Genomic DNA, 19,558 nt, shown 5'->3' on the forward strand with positions numbered 1-19,558 from the left:
TTGACAGTTCGATATAAGAAAATCTCAATGTGCAGGTCTGGACGAAAAGCTCGACAAAGTTCGCAGTAGCGTCCACAGTTTCTCCCTCGTTCCTCGTCTCTCGTTTCCCAGCAGCACGAAAAGCATTCCTAAGTCCCTGAAGCAAAAAGACTACGCACTCGGTTCACCGCTAACTCAACTGCATTCTCTCCTGACCCGGATGGTGTGATCCGCCCTTCTCTCCTCCTCTCTGTACCCTTACAGCTCATCGATTTATTCGCCGCATAATTCCGTTTAATCCCTCGATTTCCCGATAAGGAATAAATATTTTCGCGCGATTAAACACGTCGTAACCGCGTCCAACATGCGTTTATACGCGAGAATATGATTATATTCCTTGTCAAAATTTAACGATATAAATTAATCAGGAGTGGAAAGGATTAAGAGAGGCGCTCGAGACCTTTCCATATTACACGCAAGGATTATCCGCGCATAACGCGTCTATTGTTAATGAATTTTATTACTTCAATATTGCATCTACTAATTATGCAGCATTTAAATGTTGGTGAAACAAATATCAGGATTACGGCGGTTGAGTGAATAATGAAAAACGCGCGGGGAATATAATATTTACAGGATATTTATTGTGTAAGTGGACAAAAGGTATTACAGTTTGAACATTTTATCTGGAGCTGTTATCGTGTTAATTACATTTACTGTATTTATGCATCCCTTTAACTCCTTAATTATCGACAATCGAGTACCTAATATTATCATCGATCACGCTCGCCATTCGTCACACGTATATCGTTTCTCTCTCGACTTGTATTATTTATTACATCTCTTAAGATTTACCATTTATATTTTAACTCTTTACCGCGCATTCTGTGTGTATGTTACAAGAAAGATACTTCGCGATATACCAAATATCTCTCTATTTTCTATAAAAAATAACGACAACGATTCTTCATCAAACTGTTTGATACGTTATATTATTCTTTTCAAGATTTAATTAAATTATTATATATTTATATAAACGTCCGCGCAATATTTTATTAATATTTAAAAAGGTGCACACTTTTTCCAGTTCTCGATTAAATTTTTTTGCATTTTTATAAATCATTATTTTGTTGAAAATCTCTGTATCAAGAAAGAGAGAGAGAGAGAGAGAAAGAGAAAGAGAGAGAGAGAGAGAGAGAGAGAGAGAGAGAGAGAGACTACTAAATATTAGATTGTATTTGTCACGACGTTAAAAATACATTCTTGTCGTACGATATGTGGTCTCACAAATTTTTTCACGAGAAAAAATTACGCTTCTCTAAAACACACTTAAGAACACACAGACATACCATTGCTCGTGTATATTTCCAATTGTAATCAAATATATCTATATATCTAATATATCTCTACAATTTCAATCTAACAAATAAATGTATTTGTTAAATTTATTACAGGCGATTTTAAATACATTTTTAATTGTAGTAGAAATTAAGCGGTAAAGAGTTAATTTTGCAACCTCGATTTGACTCAATTCAATATCGCGCTGTACGAGTATACGCTTTACTGTTAAATCTATAGGATAAAAATAACTATGTATTATTGATAATTATACTAACGAAAAACAGTTTCATCGTTACATCACGACAAGAAAACATCGACCGTTCCCTTGAAGCTTATCTTAATTTTTACAATGGCTCTTCTTAACAATTAATTAAAGTTAAAGATACGCCTATCGTATCTAGCAATTATCAGTTTCGATATGTGTAACCCAATCGATTTATTTACAATTCTTATAATATTTCAAAGTTGTATCTTTTTTTTTTCATATAGAAATGCAAGAATCCTCATATGCTGCAACTGTATTTTTCACGACCAGATTTGCAAAATTGGCATAAAATCGAATTAGCTTAATGCTTCTGCTTAAATGAATTTTTCGATTACTTCGACTAATGCATTTTTTAAAATAAAAATTGTTTTCATGATCAAATTTAAGAATCTCATCAGTACAAGTTACTGTAATTTTTATTTAAGATTGCAAAAGACGCAAAAATAATGGAGGAATTATTTAGGAAGTATAATATATGTATATTTTTGAAAGCTATTTTTTTAATTATCTTGCTCGTATAATGTAATTTAAAATTCTTTATTCTTATAAAGAGCAGCGGAATTAAGAAGTTGCTGGTAGAACGCAAGCATGTTAAAAAATTTTCAAACTCAATTCTTTGAAAGTTTGTCTTACTAATTACGAAAACGAGCATATTAATTACGAAATTATTTTCCTTTTTGAATGTAATATCGAAGGTGTACGCATGTGTGTATAGAGGATCCAATAATTTTCTTATAATTTATTTTGATGTTAAAATGATACATGAAGCATTCATCGATATAAAATCGATCTCTTTCTCGAACCATTCAAGCTTCCTCGATCTTACTGTTTTCTTACTGAACGAAATATAAAGGGCAAACATACACTTAAGCGAAATAAATGTTAGATTGAAAATAAAATTTTAGCGCATTAAAAATATTACATATGCAATTATAAGATATTGCTTGCAAACTTATTCTTCACTTCGCGTTCAAACATCAAGCGATAAACTTGTTGAAACCTCTAAAAGATAAACAAAAAAGACTCTTTTACCGATAATTCATGAAGTCTCAATGAATCCCGAGCACTCGAGGACCGCGAAATTCTAGAATTCGAGGATCGTATACAACAAGAATCTTATATTCTCAGGATCTCTGGTATTTACGTAGACTCGAAAGATCGTACGGCGGAATCGTTAGATCATCGCGGCGTAGAATCTATCGATCCACTCGATTCATCCACCTCCCGGGTAAAATCCAGATGCCAGAGATTCGGAGAGCGTACTCGGCGAATTCCGCAATCACTTCATCCCACCATCCATTTCCATATTATCCCGTTTATCCTGTTCGCCATCGACGGAGAGACCAGAGCTCAAAACGTTTCCTTCAGTCTCATCACTAAACAAACGAGCTCATCAATAAAACAACGCGATGATCCCCGCTTCCCCCCCTCAAGCGATCCGCCACCGTTTAGCTGTCGTCGCACACACCACCACCATCACCACCACGGTCTGAGCTTAGTTTTGCGATTATAAATTATTCATGCAACGTGCGCGACGCGGACCCGTACAACGAGGACTCCCTACCCGTGATGATAGTAGATCTTGTCCTTGCAGTTGCACGTGGCACCGCAGAACTTCCGGCGTTCGCGGCCCTCCTTGGTGTCCGTCTCGCACACCCACGAGTCGAATGTCCTGACCAGCTCGGCGCAGTTCGACCACAGGTCGACGTGGTAGCAGGCGTTCGTGCAGAGCTTGCCCCGCGTGCAATGGTCTTTGCACATGCTGCACGGCTTACCGGCCACGTAGGGCAGGCCCAGACGACCCCTGTAGTTTCCGCTGCGGAGCAGAAGCACGCCGGTTTTATTAGTGTTTGGTTTTAAGGGAAAAAGACGTCGCGCACTCAAAAACGATCAAAATTATCTAAGAAAAAGTCTATTTTTTGGAATCGTTTTCAACTAAAATAATTTTAAAATGTATATCCAAATAAAATTGCGAAACATTTAAATTATACTTTAAATAGGCGCGATCGCGATTTGAATATCGCATGAGCGTAAATTACACCAACTTAAAAAATAAGAATTTAAATCTTATTACGTGAGAAAAATTTAAAATTATCATCACACATTAATTCATCATTTACTTTGATGTATAGATATACGCAAATGTACAGGTACGTGCAAATATAAACGCGCACAAACACATAAGATGGAAAAATATTTTTGTTTTTTTGTCTTTTTTGTGTTATAATAGATTGCGCATTTTTCTAAAAAATTCTGATTCTTAGTTTCTTATTTCTTCAATTTTATGATAAGTATCTTGGTGGCGCTTACAAAATGTTTTACAACGATTTCATTCCATTTATAAACATACTACTAAGAAATGCATGTATATATGTACATATGTATATGTGTGAATGTATGTACGTGAATCGCGCTATATATATACTATCATAAATATAATTTGTACTTAAATTACAACAAACAAGGAAGAGTAAAAAAAATCGCAAAAAGCTGCATCAAAAGCTGCATTGTTTAGTCAATGTATTTAAAAAAACACGGCATTTTTATTAAATTAAGATTCATCAAATTGGATAAACGAATTATCCTCCTATGGTGAGAAAATTTTTTACACGCGAACGTGTTTTATTTTTGGTGAATATTAAAACTTTAGTAAAGATTAAAATCGCGTGAAAATTACACACAAAAAGTTCGGGCCAAGTTTGTTTTAGCAAAATAACTTTATCAGATTAAATTTCTCAATTCGAAGCAACAAGTATCCCCGATAATCATGTACCTTAACATGAAATACTTTATCAAAAGTAATTATCAAAAAGCAACCATTTATTTCATAATCTGTGCACGTTTAATCAAAAAATATTTATATTTTTCTATTATTATTTTTATTATTATTAGATTTAATTCACCGTAAAAATATATATCAATTATTGATTCGGAATTATTTGGAATTTATAGACATCCCCCGACATTGAAATCGTCGCCGTTCTTCTCGGGCTAGCTTTTTCGGTATCCGAGACTTAAAATAAATACCCGATTTCTCTCCGAGGCACATAGCGTAAATAGTTTAGGCGGTATCCATTAGCCGCGCGCATTAACGAAAAGCCTTGGAAAGTACGTCGAGCAATTTGCAAATGGGCCACCGAATTTACATTCAAAGTATTTTTCGGGACGAAAGCGTCTTAAACGATCGTGCGCGCGCGCGCGCGGACGAGCGCGAATTTTCCATCACCAGAGGAAGCTGCGTTGGTCCAGCGGGAAGGAAGGAGGACGCTGTATATCCACGAAATTAATTACGAGATAGAAGTCGGTGCACGGCGGAGAGAAACGAGATAAAAGGAAGGATAAAGTGACCGACCACATCACGCGACACGGTTTATTTATTCAGAACCCGGACTACCGATGTGGTGGCTTCGCCGGCTCCGCTTTTCGCGCGAAATAGGTCAGGCGTCAAATACATCGTGAGAATGTACGGTGTTTAACAAGAGGTGGAGGGATCGACGTCTAAAATGGCATATGAAATGATTTTAAAAGCCGTTTCGTGCAATTCCATTCTACTTGAGACGTTTGCGACACTAAATTCCATATTGTAATAATTCCTGAATCTTGATAGCGATTGTTTCACGTAACATTCGGAAACAGCATCCCTTTTTCAAGGAGCAAAAGTATTGCGCGAGACTGGCGATAAGTTTTTTTAATCTCCTTCAAATTTCAATATCTCACTAATTAAAAAAAACCTCGATTTATAGTTTCTCGAAGTAAAATCAATTTCAAGTTAAACAGCCATTTTTTATTTTTATTTCCGAAGCTCATCAATTTCCGGAAAACTCTACAACAATAAATTGAAGATTATTGATGCCGCGATATTTTTGTTAATCAAAATTAATTGCAATTTTTTTTTAATAAGAAAGAACATGTACGCCAATTTTCATCAATATCTGACACATCTCATGTATTTAATTTATACGATATATAATCATCATTCGAGAAATGTATGTGCAATTTAAACTGTTTCTCTATTCATTTCAAAAACGCGAATCTCGCGGCAGAGAAAATTAACGCGACAGCCATTCTATGCATTCGCATCTCGTCAATATCTTCGTCTTTTAACGCGAATATATGAAGTCTCCGGTGAATTCATCGCGTCGATCGCATTAGAACGGATCTCGCGGAAAATTTATCGGGCTCGCGTATTTTGCGGGGGATCGATATATGAGGGGGATATATAGCGTCGCGCGATTTGCAGAAATCCTTAGTTCAGAACTGGGTCGCCGGCATTTTTGTACGGACTACTGCAGGAACGATAAATTGCGAGTTTCTTCCCCCTTCTTCCCCCACTCCCTCCGCTTTCCAGGAGATCGAAGCGGATTCTAATTGCGGGAGTCGTCCACGCGTGAAATGTCGGGGAAATCGTTTATTTATTGTTACTCACATGGACGACTTAGCCGAGAATGCAACAATCCGATTGACATAATTCTCGGCTATTTCAGTAGATCAATATTTGCACAAATTATTTAAAACAATCGGTATTTTTGCGATACAAAGAAATGGGTGAAAAAAATCAGTAGGTTAAAATAATTTATTCTCGATACGAAATAATTTTTCCAAAGAGAGAAAGAAAATTTTTTTAGTTAAATAATTTCACATCTTCGCGTTTATTGAAAGAGATGTGAAATAATTTAAGATCATTGATGATTTTTACAGGTTACTAATCACTTTCCGATAAATAGACTCCTTTCTTTTTTTTTTCAATCTTGTACTTCTCTCTCTTTCTCTTTCTTATCCATATCTCATATAATTCATTAAAGCGGAAATCCGCGGAATCCTTATGGAAAATGGCTTTCGGTCAAATGTTTCGAAACTTTGCAAAAAGATAGTTCTCAACATGTAGATTAAAAGTGTCCATGGGCATGAAGCTCTAAAAATTCGAGATTTTCAGCTACAGCCATCTAAAGTGGTAGATTTTTGAAGGAGTTTGAACCAATAAGGTTGATTTTTGGGCCAGAGCTTTACACTTTTTTGATTGCATATTTGTATAGTTGCGGTCGAGAGCTTTCCAAAACACCCTATGAAAAGCTTTTTACGTTGGGGAAAGTGAAAGTTATAAGTCCTCAAAGTTTAAGAAACATAGGCATATAGGAAGCATGAGAATTATCAAGAATATCTGATTTATGATTTTTTGTGCTAAGTAGACTGCCTTAATTGTGTGTGTGTGTGTGTGTGACAGATTGAAAATATATACATGTATTTGTTATTTTATCCTCCTCTTTTTAAATACAGGCTTGGAACTGTCAATGGCAGAGTTACTTTCTTTGTTTTTTTGCTTTTTTTGCTTTTTTTGTTTCTACAAAACTTTTGTATTTACTACTTTTTTGTAAAACCTCACCCAACTAAGATAAGCTACCGTTGCCAAACTTCGGAATATGCTGCAGAAATTCAAAAATCTACCACTTTGGATGGCTGTAGCTGAAAATCTCGAATTTTTAGAGCTTCATGCCCATGGACACTTTTAATCTACATGTTGAGAACTATCTTATTGCAAAGTTTCGAAACATTTGACCGAAAGCCATTTTCCATAAGGATTCCGCGGGGTCCTTTAAAAATAAGCAGTCGGTTTTTGTAAGAAAATTTCAAGAGTAAAATTTTATTTCCTTCTCGTAACGTCATATATGTTTTGCATTGAACGTATATAGATATAGATATATATATAGGTATAGTATACTTCATCCGGTAGTGTCGTGCACACAATACAACGAAAACCATAAGTATGCTGAGAAAGTGTGTCATACCGGTGACAAAGAGAGCCGTCTAAGTGCCACAATAGGCATGACAAAGACGAACGAGCTATAACTCGCGTCGACGTTGTATATATATATTCCGCACCGGTGTGTCGCATTTTCCTTGTTTTCCCTTGCTTATATGCGATCCTGCTTCTTCTTCTCCCTCGCGAGCGGATTGTACATATGTTTCCCACACACATATAGTATATAAATATAGGATTTACATATTTCAATGCGCCCAGGGGAAGCTTACGTGCCAGTCTCGCGCGCAGTTTGCAAACATACATTGGTTATTTTTGCTCTCGTGGAAAAAAGGCTAAGCTGTATAATCAAGCTCGCGTATATGGGATGCCTGAGGAAGGATTTTAGCAATATTCGACGATCGTCTTCTCTCGAAAATGTTTTCGAGCTACCGAACGCGCTGAAATACTGCCGCTGCATCTCTCTCGTGAATGATAACATTATTTGCTATTCGAAAAGAGGGACGTCATTTCTCAAACAAGATTCTTCCTAACCATTTTTATGCGTAGTATTTCTAGTTAACTCGAAAAAGAAATTAATGAGGGAAACTTTCAAGTGATAAAAATTTGATTTTTTATAAATACATATTCATTATCAATTTTGTTATTAATTTTTTTGATGATAAATCCTTCTTTCTTTCATTTTTTTCTCCAACGTCTTTCCGACACAATACAAATTTTTTTGTTCTATATAAAAATTAATCCTTTACAAAGAAAATTTTGCAATATTTCATATATATATAATACAAAATAATTACTTGAACGCTAACCGCTGTCAGGTTCGCGATCAAAGTCCTTTAAATGTGGTCGTCGTTGCTAATTAACGTTGCGTAAAGAGCGGATTGTTCGCGCACTTTGATCAAGCTTCCTTCTTCCTTTTCATCTTTCAATCCGTCTACCTTATTTATTTCCCTTGTGTCCTCTTCGACAATCGACAAGGTACTTTGACCCTCTCCCTTTCGGCGAGCGAATGTCGATCTAACATAAGTAAGATCCGCTTTGACGACCCGCACATGCTACTTTCGCCAAGTTTACGGTTAACCGTTTCAATCCGCGTTTCCCTCTAGCAAATTATTGCGTCAATTCCACGTTAATGAACTAAGTTCTAGTCGTAGCCCAATTGCGATTGCTGTCGCGGAAATGGCCGTGTACCACAACAGTCACGGCAAACGGCATGTGTTTGTACCATCGATGTCATCTATATGTTTTGCGATTATAAGAATCTTATAAAATCATGAAAATGCCCTGCATTTAAGAATGAGATAATGCGTGTGAATAGGGATCTTTGATATTGTAAAGATTTATAGACATGAAACATGCAAATAAAAAATGAATGAGGTTCTGAAACAATGAGAGAAGATAATATACAGAATATATATACAGAATGTCATTAATTGCACATTCTTCCGCAAATTTCGAGTTGAAATTTTCTTCACAAAAATGTCTAGGTCATCATTACATAATTTGGTAATTAAGCTTTCAAATTTATTCAAGTAAAGTTTATCCAAGTTCAAAGGAAAAATTAAGGAATATCATTCTATTCATATCTCCGAAGCTTAATTTTTTTAAAAAAAGCCTTTATTTTACTACCATATTTTTACTACTATATTTTATTTTATTATTATTTTTACTACTATATATATTATTCTTTTATTATTATGTATATTATTTATTAATTATATTAATATTAATTATACTTTATTAATTATACTAATTAAAAATTACTTACCGGAATCTTTCCTGTTTAATTACATTCGAGAGAAATGCGGGGTATAAGGATGGTAAAATAAAGACTTATAAAGACCTTTTTATAAACTAAGCTTCGCGCACCAGTAAAATGATATTCCTTAACTTTTCCTTTGATCTTAAGTAAACTTTACTCGAGCAAAATTTGAATTCAAGGCTTAATTAAAAAGTTATGTAATGATAACCCCGACATTTTCGTGAAGGAAATATCGACTCAAAATATTTTGTCGCAAGATACACAAGTCGATTAATTATATCGCTGTGAACATCGGCGCGATTCTTCAATTAGAGGCTCGGCAATTATACCTACCTCGGGGCATAATTGCAGACATACATGTAGAAGTCCTTGCCGAGCGGACCCTCGCCACTGGTGCAGTGGCTCACCCCACAACCGACCAGATGCGTCGTCGCCCACACCACCTGCGTGTAATGGCCGATCTCGAGGATCTCGTTCGTCGTATTCGGCCCGTACTTGAAGTCCTTGTACTCCATGTACCACATTCTGATGGGGAAGTTCCTGGCAACATTCCGAGAGAGGCGTGATTCGGCATGATGAGCGATCCGGATTTGCGGTCGGATGTTGCCCGCGCGCGATGTAAAGTGTGCGGTTGTAATGTTTGTAAAGCTCTTGTCTGCGCGAGCTACGGATTCTGCACTAACAGCTCATCACTGTGGACCATTGACGCCCGCGAAATCTAATTCTAATTTCCTCGAGACTGAGGAATTAATTATTATCAGCGATATAATTTCTCACTCTAAAGCGTCGAATTTTTCGATGATTCAAGACGCAGTCTTCTCAAACGATCTTAATGGAATTTATAAAATTGTAAATTTTGAAATTTTTTATCGTATCTCTAACGAAATTAATTCACATCTCAAATAATATTTTTTCAAGAAATCAACCTCTTAATACTAATCTAAATATTTTATTCCAATGACATATATAAAATGAATAAGAGTTATAGATATAAAGATATACAAAATAAAATTCTTTACTAAATAATTTAATTGCATCTTTAAAAAAATGAAAGAAAAATGAAAAATTCCTGAAATTCCACAATCTCGATTCTGAATATATCTTAAAATCTTTCGTTTAACAAAGTGAAAAATGCAATTAACAAAATTGCACACATAATAATTACCAATTATCGTTCTCTCTTATATAAAAATTTAATTTATATTTTGATTTAATGAATTTAATTTATATTAAATTCAAAGTTTAATATACTAATAATCTGTCGAAGCAATATAATTTAATTTAATGAAACTTGCGGCGCGGTTAACTAATTAATGGCAAATGGACTACTGCATATTTTCACGGAAGAAAGTCCGCGTGAATACGCTCGAAGTACACCTGCGCAAATATACTGCTGCAAAGCGAACTCGCTAACTAGAAGTAAACAAGATTTAATAACATCTCACCAGAGTGTACGACCGGTGCTGATGAAAATGTTTTGCCCGCTCTGACCGAAACCATCCAGGTAGAGACCGGTCGCGTTGTCGTGCACCAAACCGAGACAACGATCGGCCCATCTCTGCGCTGCCTTCGCTAAGCCCGAATGCCATTTCTGAAATAAGAAAAGAGAGACGTGCGTTATACATGCTTGATTAAATGATGCTATATGATGTATGGAGTGCTCTAAAAGTATCCAATCAAGCAAAATTGGAAAATAGTTTTCTGTATATTTTAACACATTTTTTTTAAATAGTTTTCGAATCATAAATTATTGAACATGTAATTTTTTTGCGCAAGAAATCAAACATAAACAAAATTGTATCTCTTCAACAAGTATATTTTAACTATGTGTTATGGTATTTTTATAATTATTATATAAATAATAATTAGAAAATAATAATTAGAAAAATATAAAACACAAAAAATCTTTATTAAACACTACATTTAAAAAAATAATTGAAGAATTTCTCTATCTTCCAATCTAGTGTATGTGTTTTTATGATTTTGAATATATCTTAAAATTTTTAAATAATGTTTTAATAATATTATTAATTTATTATTAAAAATGCAACTTTAACAAAATTATTAATTTATAAGAATAATGATTAATAATTGTTATCACTTCCTCTCTTATACATAATTTAAATTAATGTTTTGATAAATATATAAATTCTAAGTTTAATACTTACATTAATGTGTAATTGGTATACATACTAATAAATATATTTACTTGAATTCTACATAAAAGTAATTAAAAATTACAATTCGAGAATTAATTGAATAAATGACTTAAACTTGAATTTAAAAAAAATTGAATTTTAGAGAAATGCATGATATTTTTTATGAAAAAATTGATGATTATAAATTTTATATCTCATAATTTAAAGAATTCATAATTAAAGGGAGAACGATGCTTTATGAGAGTGCCCTCTGTATGTTATATTGCGGAAAAACTTGAAATCTAATTAAATACGTGTAATACAAACTACAAGCCGTTTACGAGTGCAAGAAGTTTTCTTGCATTTGCTGTAAACTCGCGGTAAAAGTTTCTTGACTTTCCTGCGGCTCCTTAATTGCTCGTTATATGCAAATATCGCGCTTTCAAAGCCATAATATTTGTAGAGGCGTTCTCAGAAGTTTCTCGCGAGAAAACTGCTGCGCTTCCTATCTTTTTGCTATTTTTTTATGTTTCTCTTCACACAAGTTTGATACTGGTAGCTGCGTTTATTTCTGCTTAATGAATCGCGCGTAAGCATAATAACTGCAACTATGTGCATTACTGGATATAAAAAAGATGATTCAAAGTTATTCTGCATTTTACGAGCCTATATTAAGCTTAAGAAACTCGGGAGCTACCTGAGCAGGCGTCCTTAATCAGAGGCGCTCCTTGATTTATGCATCTCGAGGCGACTGCTTCCTTGCTCGTATAAAGTTGATTTTGAATTCTAATCAGTACCAGATGCATAATATATTCTATGAGGTACAATATACTTTGAAATTACATTTTTAATTTATTTTTAAAGAAAATCTTTGTGTTAATATTATATTTTATATATCACATATTTTATACACACACACACACACATACATTTTATATATATATATATATATATATATATATATATATATATGTTTTTTTTATTACAATGTAATTTTTATATAATACAGTGGTAAAAAAATTATTAATACAAAATTATTTATTCACAAATGTTAAAAAATAATCGGGATAAATAGACGATAACATATTCTAAATCATCCTGCATTAGAAATTTGAACAAAAAGAAATCGCATGAATTTATTAATTGCAATTTCTTTTAAAAAATTACGATATTGCGATATTATTTATGTAATATACATAATTAGATATATTTATATTTATAATTTAAACTGGCAAACAGAACGACAGGAAAAGAAAACGATGTTATCTGGCTTCGATTTTAAACGCTCTACCACTCGTCGATAGAAAGAAATTCCCAATAATACCCAGTCATCCTCTCCTCCGAGAAACAATACATCGCACCTAGGGTTTCGCCAGAGAAACTCCAGATAACAGTTGCATCTCTACGGCGTAACTCCTGCCGAAAGTAGCTTTTACGGCGACGTCGTCGGTAGTTTCCGTGAAAAAAGAATTTAAGTGGGAAGTCGTGTAACTTATAACCAAGCTGGAGATTGGATGGTACGAAGAAAACGACGAGAGTAGACGGAGAAGAGACCCAGAGACAGTTTGACCACGTAAACACCTGTCCGCAAATACGCATATCAGGTCTCTTCCGGAAGGAAATGTTAGCTAAGAGTGAAAGCTCGAGGACAAAATTGGTGACAAAATAATTTAACATGTTAGACTCGTGAGATGATTTGTCATTACGAACAAAAGTCATTGAAAATTCGAAAATTGCGAATAGCAATCGTGTCACTTATTTTCTATGTGTTTTTCTTTTCGCCATATTTTATATTCTGTGACATCATTTCGTTTTCTTCTTTCTAAGGATAATCGGATTTTAATTCATATCTCTATGAATTTATTACATTAGATTATCTCTGCGGTGGATGTCGCGTTTCCGCTTGTAACGTCTCTTACGCTATATCCTGACGAGAAACAACGGAAAGCGAGTGATATATAGTGTACACGTTTGCGTATATGTTTATATATAGATCGGGGATAATAACGTCGATACAGGCCGGAAATTGAAATCTTGCGCCGTGCTCGACGGCGAACCTCGAAAATTTAGTTTTTCGATCAAGTAAACTACTACGTAAGGTAAATGTCTGATAAAGTCCGCCATTTTGTGTGCGCAGCTTTTAACACTCTAATGTTGAGCGTTTATTAAACAATTCAAATATCACAATATGACAATAAAATTGTGATTATATTTAAATTATTTTTATGAATATATGGTATACATATATGTATGTACATAATGTGTAAAAGTGTCACAGAATATGATTTGCTATTTATATATTTATTTACATTCTTTTACAATTAAAATTGTATTATAAATGCATGGTTTATTGTAATTATTTTCGATCGAAACATGTTACAGTTAAATAATCTCTTATCAATTATCTGTTATTTTTTAAACATGAGCGCATACTTTATTGTTATGCTTTATTATCAGAAGAGGGAAAGAGAAAGAGAGAGCGAAAGAGAAGGGGAGAAAGAGAAGAGGTATGTGTTATAAACAATAATTGCTGTAGGATTTACCATTCAGCAGTTTTGGTAATTTTCCGGAAAATGCGGAAAATATATATTGCAAAATGAACGGATAATGAGCGCTTTCGCCGCTTAGTTTTAATCAGTCTAATTAACGGCGCGCATTATCTACCACAAAGTTGCCGAAAATCCCGAATTAAATGCGCATTGTGCTGCAGGCAAAAGTTGAATTACATTACTGCATATTTATTCTTTTTTTATATTGCCTGCATTTCCAGGGGAATACCTGCCCATTAGAATGACCGGTAATCATTTCTTTGAATATTCACGTGAATTTCACGCAGGGAATAAACTGCTCGTTTCTAATTAATTTAACGAACTCAGACCTCTGAATTATCCAAATTATATGATTTAAGTTTATTTCACATTTTGTGTGACAAAACTTTTCAAGGAAATTATTAGCACTTTTTGTCTTACAATTGAAATAGAAATAATAAGAATGCCAGTATTGCTATTTTATTCAAAAAAGGGTAACACATTGTGTGTTAAAATATAGTATATAATATATAGAACAATATATTGTATGTTTCTAATTCAACATTTTTCATAATAGTTTATTTTTATTCTCCCTCAAATATATAAATAATTGACAATATTTAATTATTTTAATCTGCATTATATTTTTCTAAATTATATTATGTAAAATTGAAGAGACTGAAAGTGTGTCATCAAAATTAATTAGATTGAAATGAAAGAATCTGTATCGATATCAAAGTTAACACAACTGAAACTTTCATTTCCGCAAAAAGAGAGGGATACAAGAGCCAGAGAGTTTGGAAGGATTCCATTTTGGAAAGTGACAACGTATTGTCGAAGGTACACCGAAAGATGGGAATCTGGGAAAATCGATGGAAAGCGAGATTCCGCTAGCTCGTATCATTCTCGAATCCTACGCGAAAGAATTCTAAGAAGATAGAGAGAACTGATTCTCCCAAAAATTTACAAAATTCTCAAAACTTTAAATTTAAAAGTAATCCAATTATATATAATAAAAAAATGTTTTTAAATATATTTTATATATTTTATTATATGTAAAACAGGATTTTTTTAACACATATAATATTTAATGCGATTTATTTCGATTTTATTCAATTTATAATTATTCATAATAAATAAAAATAGAAAATGATTATTTGTCTATCGTCAAAAAAATTATATTCATGTCAATCACTTTCTTCCATTTTATTAGATAATTTATTTAAGACTAATAGTGAAGAGTATACAAATTTATCTTAAAGAACTTGTAACATTAATGTGGAAATTGTGAAAAAAACCCTCTCTACTTATATTGTATTGTAAAAAAGTCTGCAAGTTTCCCCATATTTCATCGTTCGTAAACGGAAACACGTCGCCGCCGCGAGCAGATGCAACAATGACAGCTATGTCGAAGGTTTGCTCTTTCTCATATCGACAAACGGCGCGGGAGCGAGTTTGCGAGAAATATCGCGATGACCCTCGTCGAAATGAAATTTAGAAAAGCGGTTATCGGTGCGAAGGTCCCGATCAAGTGGCATAAACGCCCACTTCCGCCCAACGAAACCGATTCTGCTTTGAAGTTCGAATCGCGTCGATCAACGGAAATAGAATACATCGATTTCGTGTTTCACAAATAACACTTGTAGCGACAATCCGCTTGCGTTCTCGTCGAATTCTATCTTCGCAGATCGTTTATCGCTCAATCCCGCGGCAGTAATTCAATTTAACGAGTGGTATCATGAACCTATTTATGACAAATAGCTCTGTTCTCACTTTATGTATAAATATAAATTTTTATACGTGAAAAATAAACATACCTGTGGATATTTTTCAAACATAAAAAACATAAAAAATATTAAAAGAAATCTGTGATGATCTGTGTAACTTATAGGGACTCTGCGAATAAATTATTAAATATTCTGAAAGCAAATTTAAGAAATATAATATATGGAACGTCAGCGTACAAAATTTTAACGATAATCTTTTCGAACTGTCAGGATTTATTTTTTTTTTCAATGAAATGTTGGCGGATCATCCGACATCTCGAACGCTGTAAGCTCGCTCGACCGTGTCCTTGTTAGGAGGGAATACAAATGGAGTTCTTACCATGACGAGCATGTTGGCGGCAGGTGGCTCGACCTGGGTGCGAAAATAATTGTGTGTATCTACGATCTTCTGCCGCACCTTGCTGTTGCTGGTCCTTATTAACTCGACGGAGACGCTGTCGCCATACAATCGTGGCGCTGAAAACAAAAAAGAGACATGCTTTCAATAACCGACATCTGTCGCCAACTCTTCTCAAAAAACGCTCATTTTCCCTTGCAGAAAACAAGAGAGGAAATTTTGACCAAACGCACGAACGGATCGCAGTGCATCTTACAATCAAGGCAATGAGATACAGGACGGATAGGGAAACGTGGTGCAACCGACAAGAAGGTGGATTCTGGTACAGAAATAAATTGAATCAAATTTTTTATGAAAAGCTTTGTTTTCAACAAGAATTGGAAAATTTGACATAAGTATTAAGCTTTTTGAAGCTTGAATGATTCTTAACGATCTCGTGTTATACACTATTGAATTTATCTCGAAACATTTAATTATTAAAATATATAGAGAAAAATATAAAAATATTCTTGCTATAGAAAAAATAAAATTTATCATCTTCAGTAACTTCTACTTTAAATTGTTTTACTATTATAAGTGAAGAAAAATGTTATACTTTTAATAATCGCCATTGATATTAATTAAGAATCATTCAAGCTTGCAAAAAAAAGAAATGTAAATATATTATTCAAAATTTCAAAATTAATTTTCGGAAACAGCCTCGTATGAAAAAAATTTACTTCATAGTTTTGCATAAAAAATGATTTTTCGATTATCTCCTTTTAACTTCTCAATCCATCCTGTATAACGATAAAAAAATGAAGATATAACAGAGAATGCAAAGGTTTCACACACAAAGTTACGCTTTCCTATTAAACAAAATTTTCCACTTATTTGCAATGTGTCGGAGAGAGAGAAGCTTTTGCTTCGGAAATTATTCAAGCGTCTATGATATAAAATAACAACGAGCTATTACTTCGAACAATTAAACGATAGCTTTTCAGTTGCCTTTTCGACGATGCATGTGTAATTATTTTTACATACGTTTAAAAATAAAAAAATTAAAATGTAGCTTTTTTCCCCGCCTCCATTATCCAGGTTACCAAAAGGATTGGCGATTTATCGTGAAACTATCGTTTGCGATTCCGGAAACGTGAGTTCTGTCTGATTGTTTCCGACAGCAATGCTTCTCTCTCGGAATCGGCTTACGCGAGGGGAGAAACAAGCAATCTTTTTCAATCATGACACGAATTCCATAATCGGAATTTACTTTCCTGCGATCCATCGAAAATTTCTCGAATCGAGAATGTCCACGATAGAATAATGACTAAAAAAATGCGTTCATCGAATATTCGAATAATTATACGATACATTCTTCAACTCGTGTATGAAGTCTCGCGAATTTCTTTTTCTCACATATAAAATTTAAAAAGTAACAATCAAATTTATCAGCAAAGGGGGAATGATTCTTTGAAAGATGCGAGATTTAAAAAGTAATTGTCGAATTTACCAGCAAAGGGGGAATAATTCTTTGAAGGATACGAGATATGGCTATTCGAAAATATAATCGAACGATTTTTAAAAATAATATTTTCCTGCGACATTCTCGCTTATATAAGGCTTTACGTTTATTAAAAAATGTATACTCACTGGGCTTGCTTCTGTGGATTTTTCGTGGCACGGCAGCCGGCAGGGCCAGAGCTACCAAGACGATTATCCAGAGCCACTTCATTATTTTCGCCTGTAAGCTGAAACATGAAATGGAGCCTCGTTCAATATTCCAAGTTCCTGTTGCATTGTTAACAATACAAAGAGCTGAAAAACAGCACGGTTATAGAGATTGCGTTGAATACATATTAAAAAAAGGAAAAGATTTGCGAGAAAGTATCTTTTCGCGTTAAAAGTGATTAAAATTACATAAATGAATTAATCATCGAAAAAAAATAGCAACTCTTCATAAATATCATTCATTATACATTCGCTTTATTTAAGTGAACATCACTTAAATAATTCAACGTAACATTTTTTTAAATCATCGAAACATTTTCGATGTTGAAAATTAAAAAAAATGTAAAATAAAAAAATGGAACGAGCTCTGCCTGATTGTTTCGATGGAGAAAAATCGATCTCAAATTGATCGAAAATGCCGTAAGCGGAATCCGTATATTGTCTTTCATCCACGATGTACGATTGTATCTCGATTGATCTTTTCCATCCTGCCGCTTCGTTGTTGGTTTGGTACTTTTCCGTGCAACGTACGATGTACACACCCGCAGCTCTTCGTCGGGACTTCCACACTTGTGTGCGCGGCTCATTAATCACCATTCGTCTCGTCAGTGGCAAATTTCATTATTTCTCGTTCGCGAAACTATGTGTCCACGATGGGAGGAGAGAGGACGCGCCGTTATCAACCCCTCTTCCCTCTCGCCCCTTCCCTCGGCCGCTATCAACTCCGAACAACACCACCGCCGCTATCATCAATAGCACAGCGCGCCCTTCGCGGCGGTGGAACGTCAAAGGCAAATGGCACGTACGAAGACAGATTACGGTCGGAACCGTGTTTATTTACATCCATGCGCAACAGAGCGAGTGAAATCCGTCGATTTTTCCGCAAATTGGCCGGCCAACAATAAAACGTCCGCAATAATACCCTGTTTCCTGCGCCCTGTTCACGCGAATCTCGATTTAATCGAAAAATTTCCTAGTTGAAAAATTTGATTGCCTTCGCGGTCGAACGACGATTGTTTGGAATTTCCGGAAACACGTTGTTAAACATTCGGCAGAGAGTTGAAGTTGCGTTATTAAACATCACCGGAAAACATCAGACACGCAACAGCTTCTACTCTCCATTTTTTCCTCTAATTATTTATTTATTTTAGCTACCACTATTGTAGTTTGGATATTTATAAATTTCAATTCCTGACTTGCTAGAAATGCGAAAAATATAATCCGTTCAATCATCGTATTTTTATCGTCGAATAAAATATTCATAGACTTTCATTCCAACGTGAAATATTCCAACTCACTGAAATAATATCAATATATTAATCCCCGATTTGATCTATAATGCATGTTCTATTCGTGAAAATTGCAGGAAAGCATCTGCATAGAGTCAAGTCGTATTTTTTCCAGCCTCTTTATAAGACCGAAAGTCGCCTTTTCCATTTTTCGAATCTATTCGCCGCGAGGACTTCGAAGATACTCCAGAGTATTAAAGATATGCAAAAAGGTTCGACCAAGCTGAACGTCAAAGACACATTTTGTTTCCACAGAGTCGTGCGCGCTTTTTCTTATGTATGTCTGCTACTTTTTATTTTCCCTCTTAAAACATTCACCATTTTCCGAGCAAAAGATATTCCGATTCTTCCTTCTTTCATCGCTCCCTCGCCTTTTTCAAACGAAGCACATGCAAAACGGTTTAAGATAGATGATACATATGGATGCCTCTCGGCATGTTTCTCGCCTTGATTAGATTTTGATCGCTCAACCTTAAAATTGGGCAAAATTGGAGCGAAAAAGTGTAAAATCGCTCGTTCAATTTGACGATTTGAAAACACGAGTACATTAAAATTATAACGAATGCAAATGTCGAATCATTTATAAATTTTAATCTATATATTTTATTCGCACAATATTATTATTATATATGTTTAATTTATATAATTTAATATTAAAAATACTTTTCGT

At 34.3% G+C, this 19,558-nt stretch overlaps 1 protein-coding gene and 1 long non-coding RNA gene across 12 annotated transcripts in view; one reads left to right on the top strand and one right to left on the bottom strand.

The window, feature by feature from the left end:
- The window catches only part of LOC145971733 (uncharacterized), a 136,532-nt gene that overhangs the window by 35,986 nt on the left and 80,988 nt on the right, over positions 1-19,558 (top strand). For 3 of the 6 annotated variants that reach the window (XR_014438958.1, XR_014438962.1, XR_014438963.1), the window contains exon 2: positions 16,094-16,214. The exons of 1 other annotated variant lie outside the window; for it this stretch is intronic. This is a non-coding gene — a long non-coding RNA (uncharacterized LOC145971733). Of the gene's footprint in view, positions 1-15,778; positions 16,215-19,558 lie in introns of those variants that run through there. 2 more of the 6 variants (XR_014438959.1, XR_014438957.1) reach the window with 1 other exon arrangement.
- LOC145971729 (cysteine-rich venom protein kaouthin-2) overlaps positions 604-19,558 on the bottom strand; it is an 81,542-nt gene continuing 62,587 nt past the window's right edge. For all 6 annotated transcript variants that reach the window (XM_083099692.1, XM_083099688.1, XM_083099690.1 and 3 more), the window contains 6 exons: positions 17,522-17,619; positions 15,875-16,011; positions 10,548-10,693; positions 9,436-9,642; positions 3,150-3,401; positions 604-2,961 (listed from right to left, as the gene is read on the bottom strand). In XM_083099692.1, coding sequence (XP_082955818.1) covers positions 2,865-2,961; positions 3,150-3,401; positions 9,436-9,642; positions 10,548-10,693; positions 15,875-16,011; positions 17,522-17,603 — 921 coding nt within the window. In that variant the 5' untranslated portion in view covers positions 17,604-17,619 and the 3' untranslated portion in view covers positions 604-2,864. The remainder of the gene's footprint in view (positions 2,962-3,149; positions 3,402-9,435; positions 9,643-10,547; positions 10,694-15,874; positions 16,012-17,521; positions 17,620-19,558) is intronic.

Source organism: Camponotus vicinus, unplaced genomic scaffold (genome assembly GCF_025532165.1).
Source record: "Camponotus vicinus isolate PSW18456_S1 unplaced genomic scaffold, iyCamVici1.0 SCAF_5, whole genome shotgun sequence".
NCBI classification, from domain to species: domain Eukaryota; kingdom Metazoa; phylum Arthropoda; class Insecta; order Hymenoptera; family Formicidae; genus Camponotus; species Camponotus vicinus.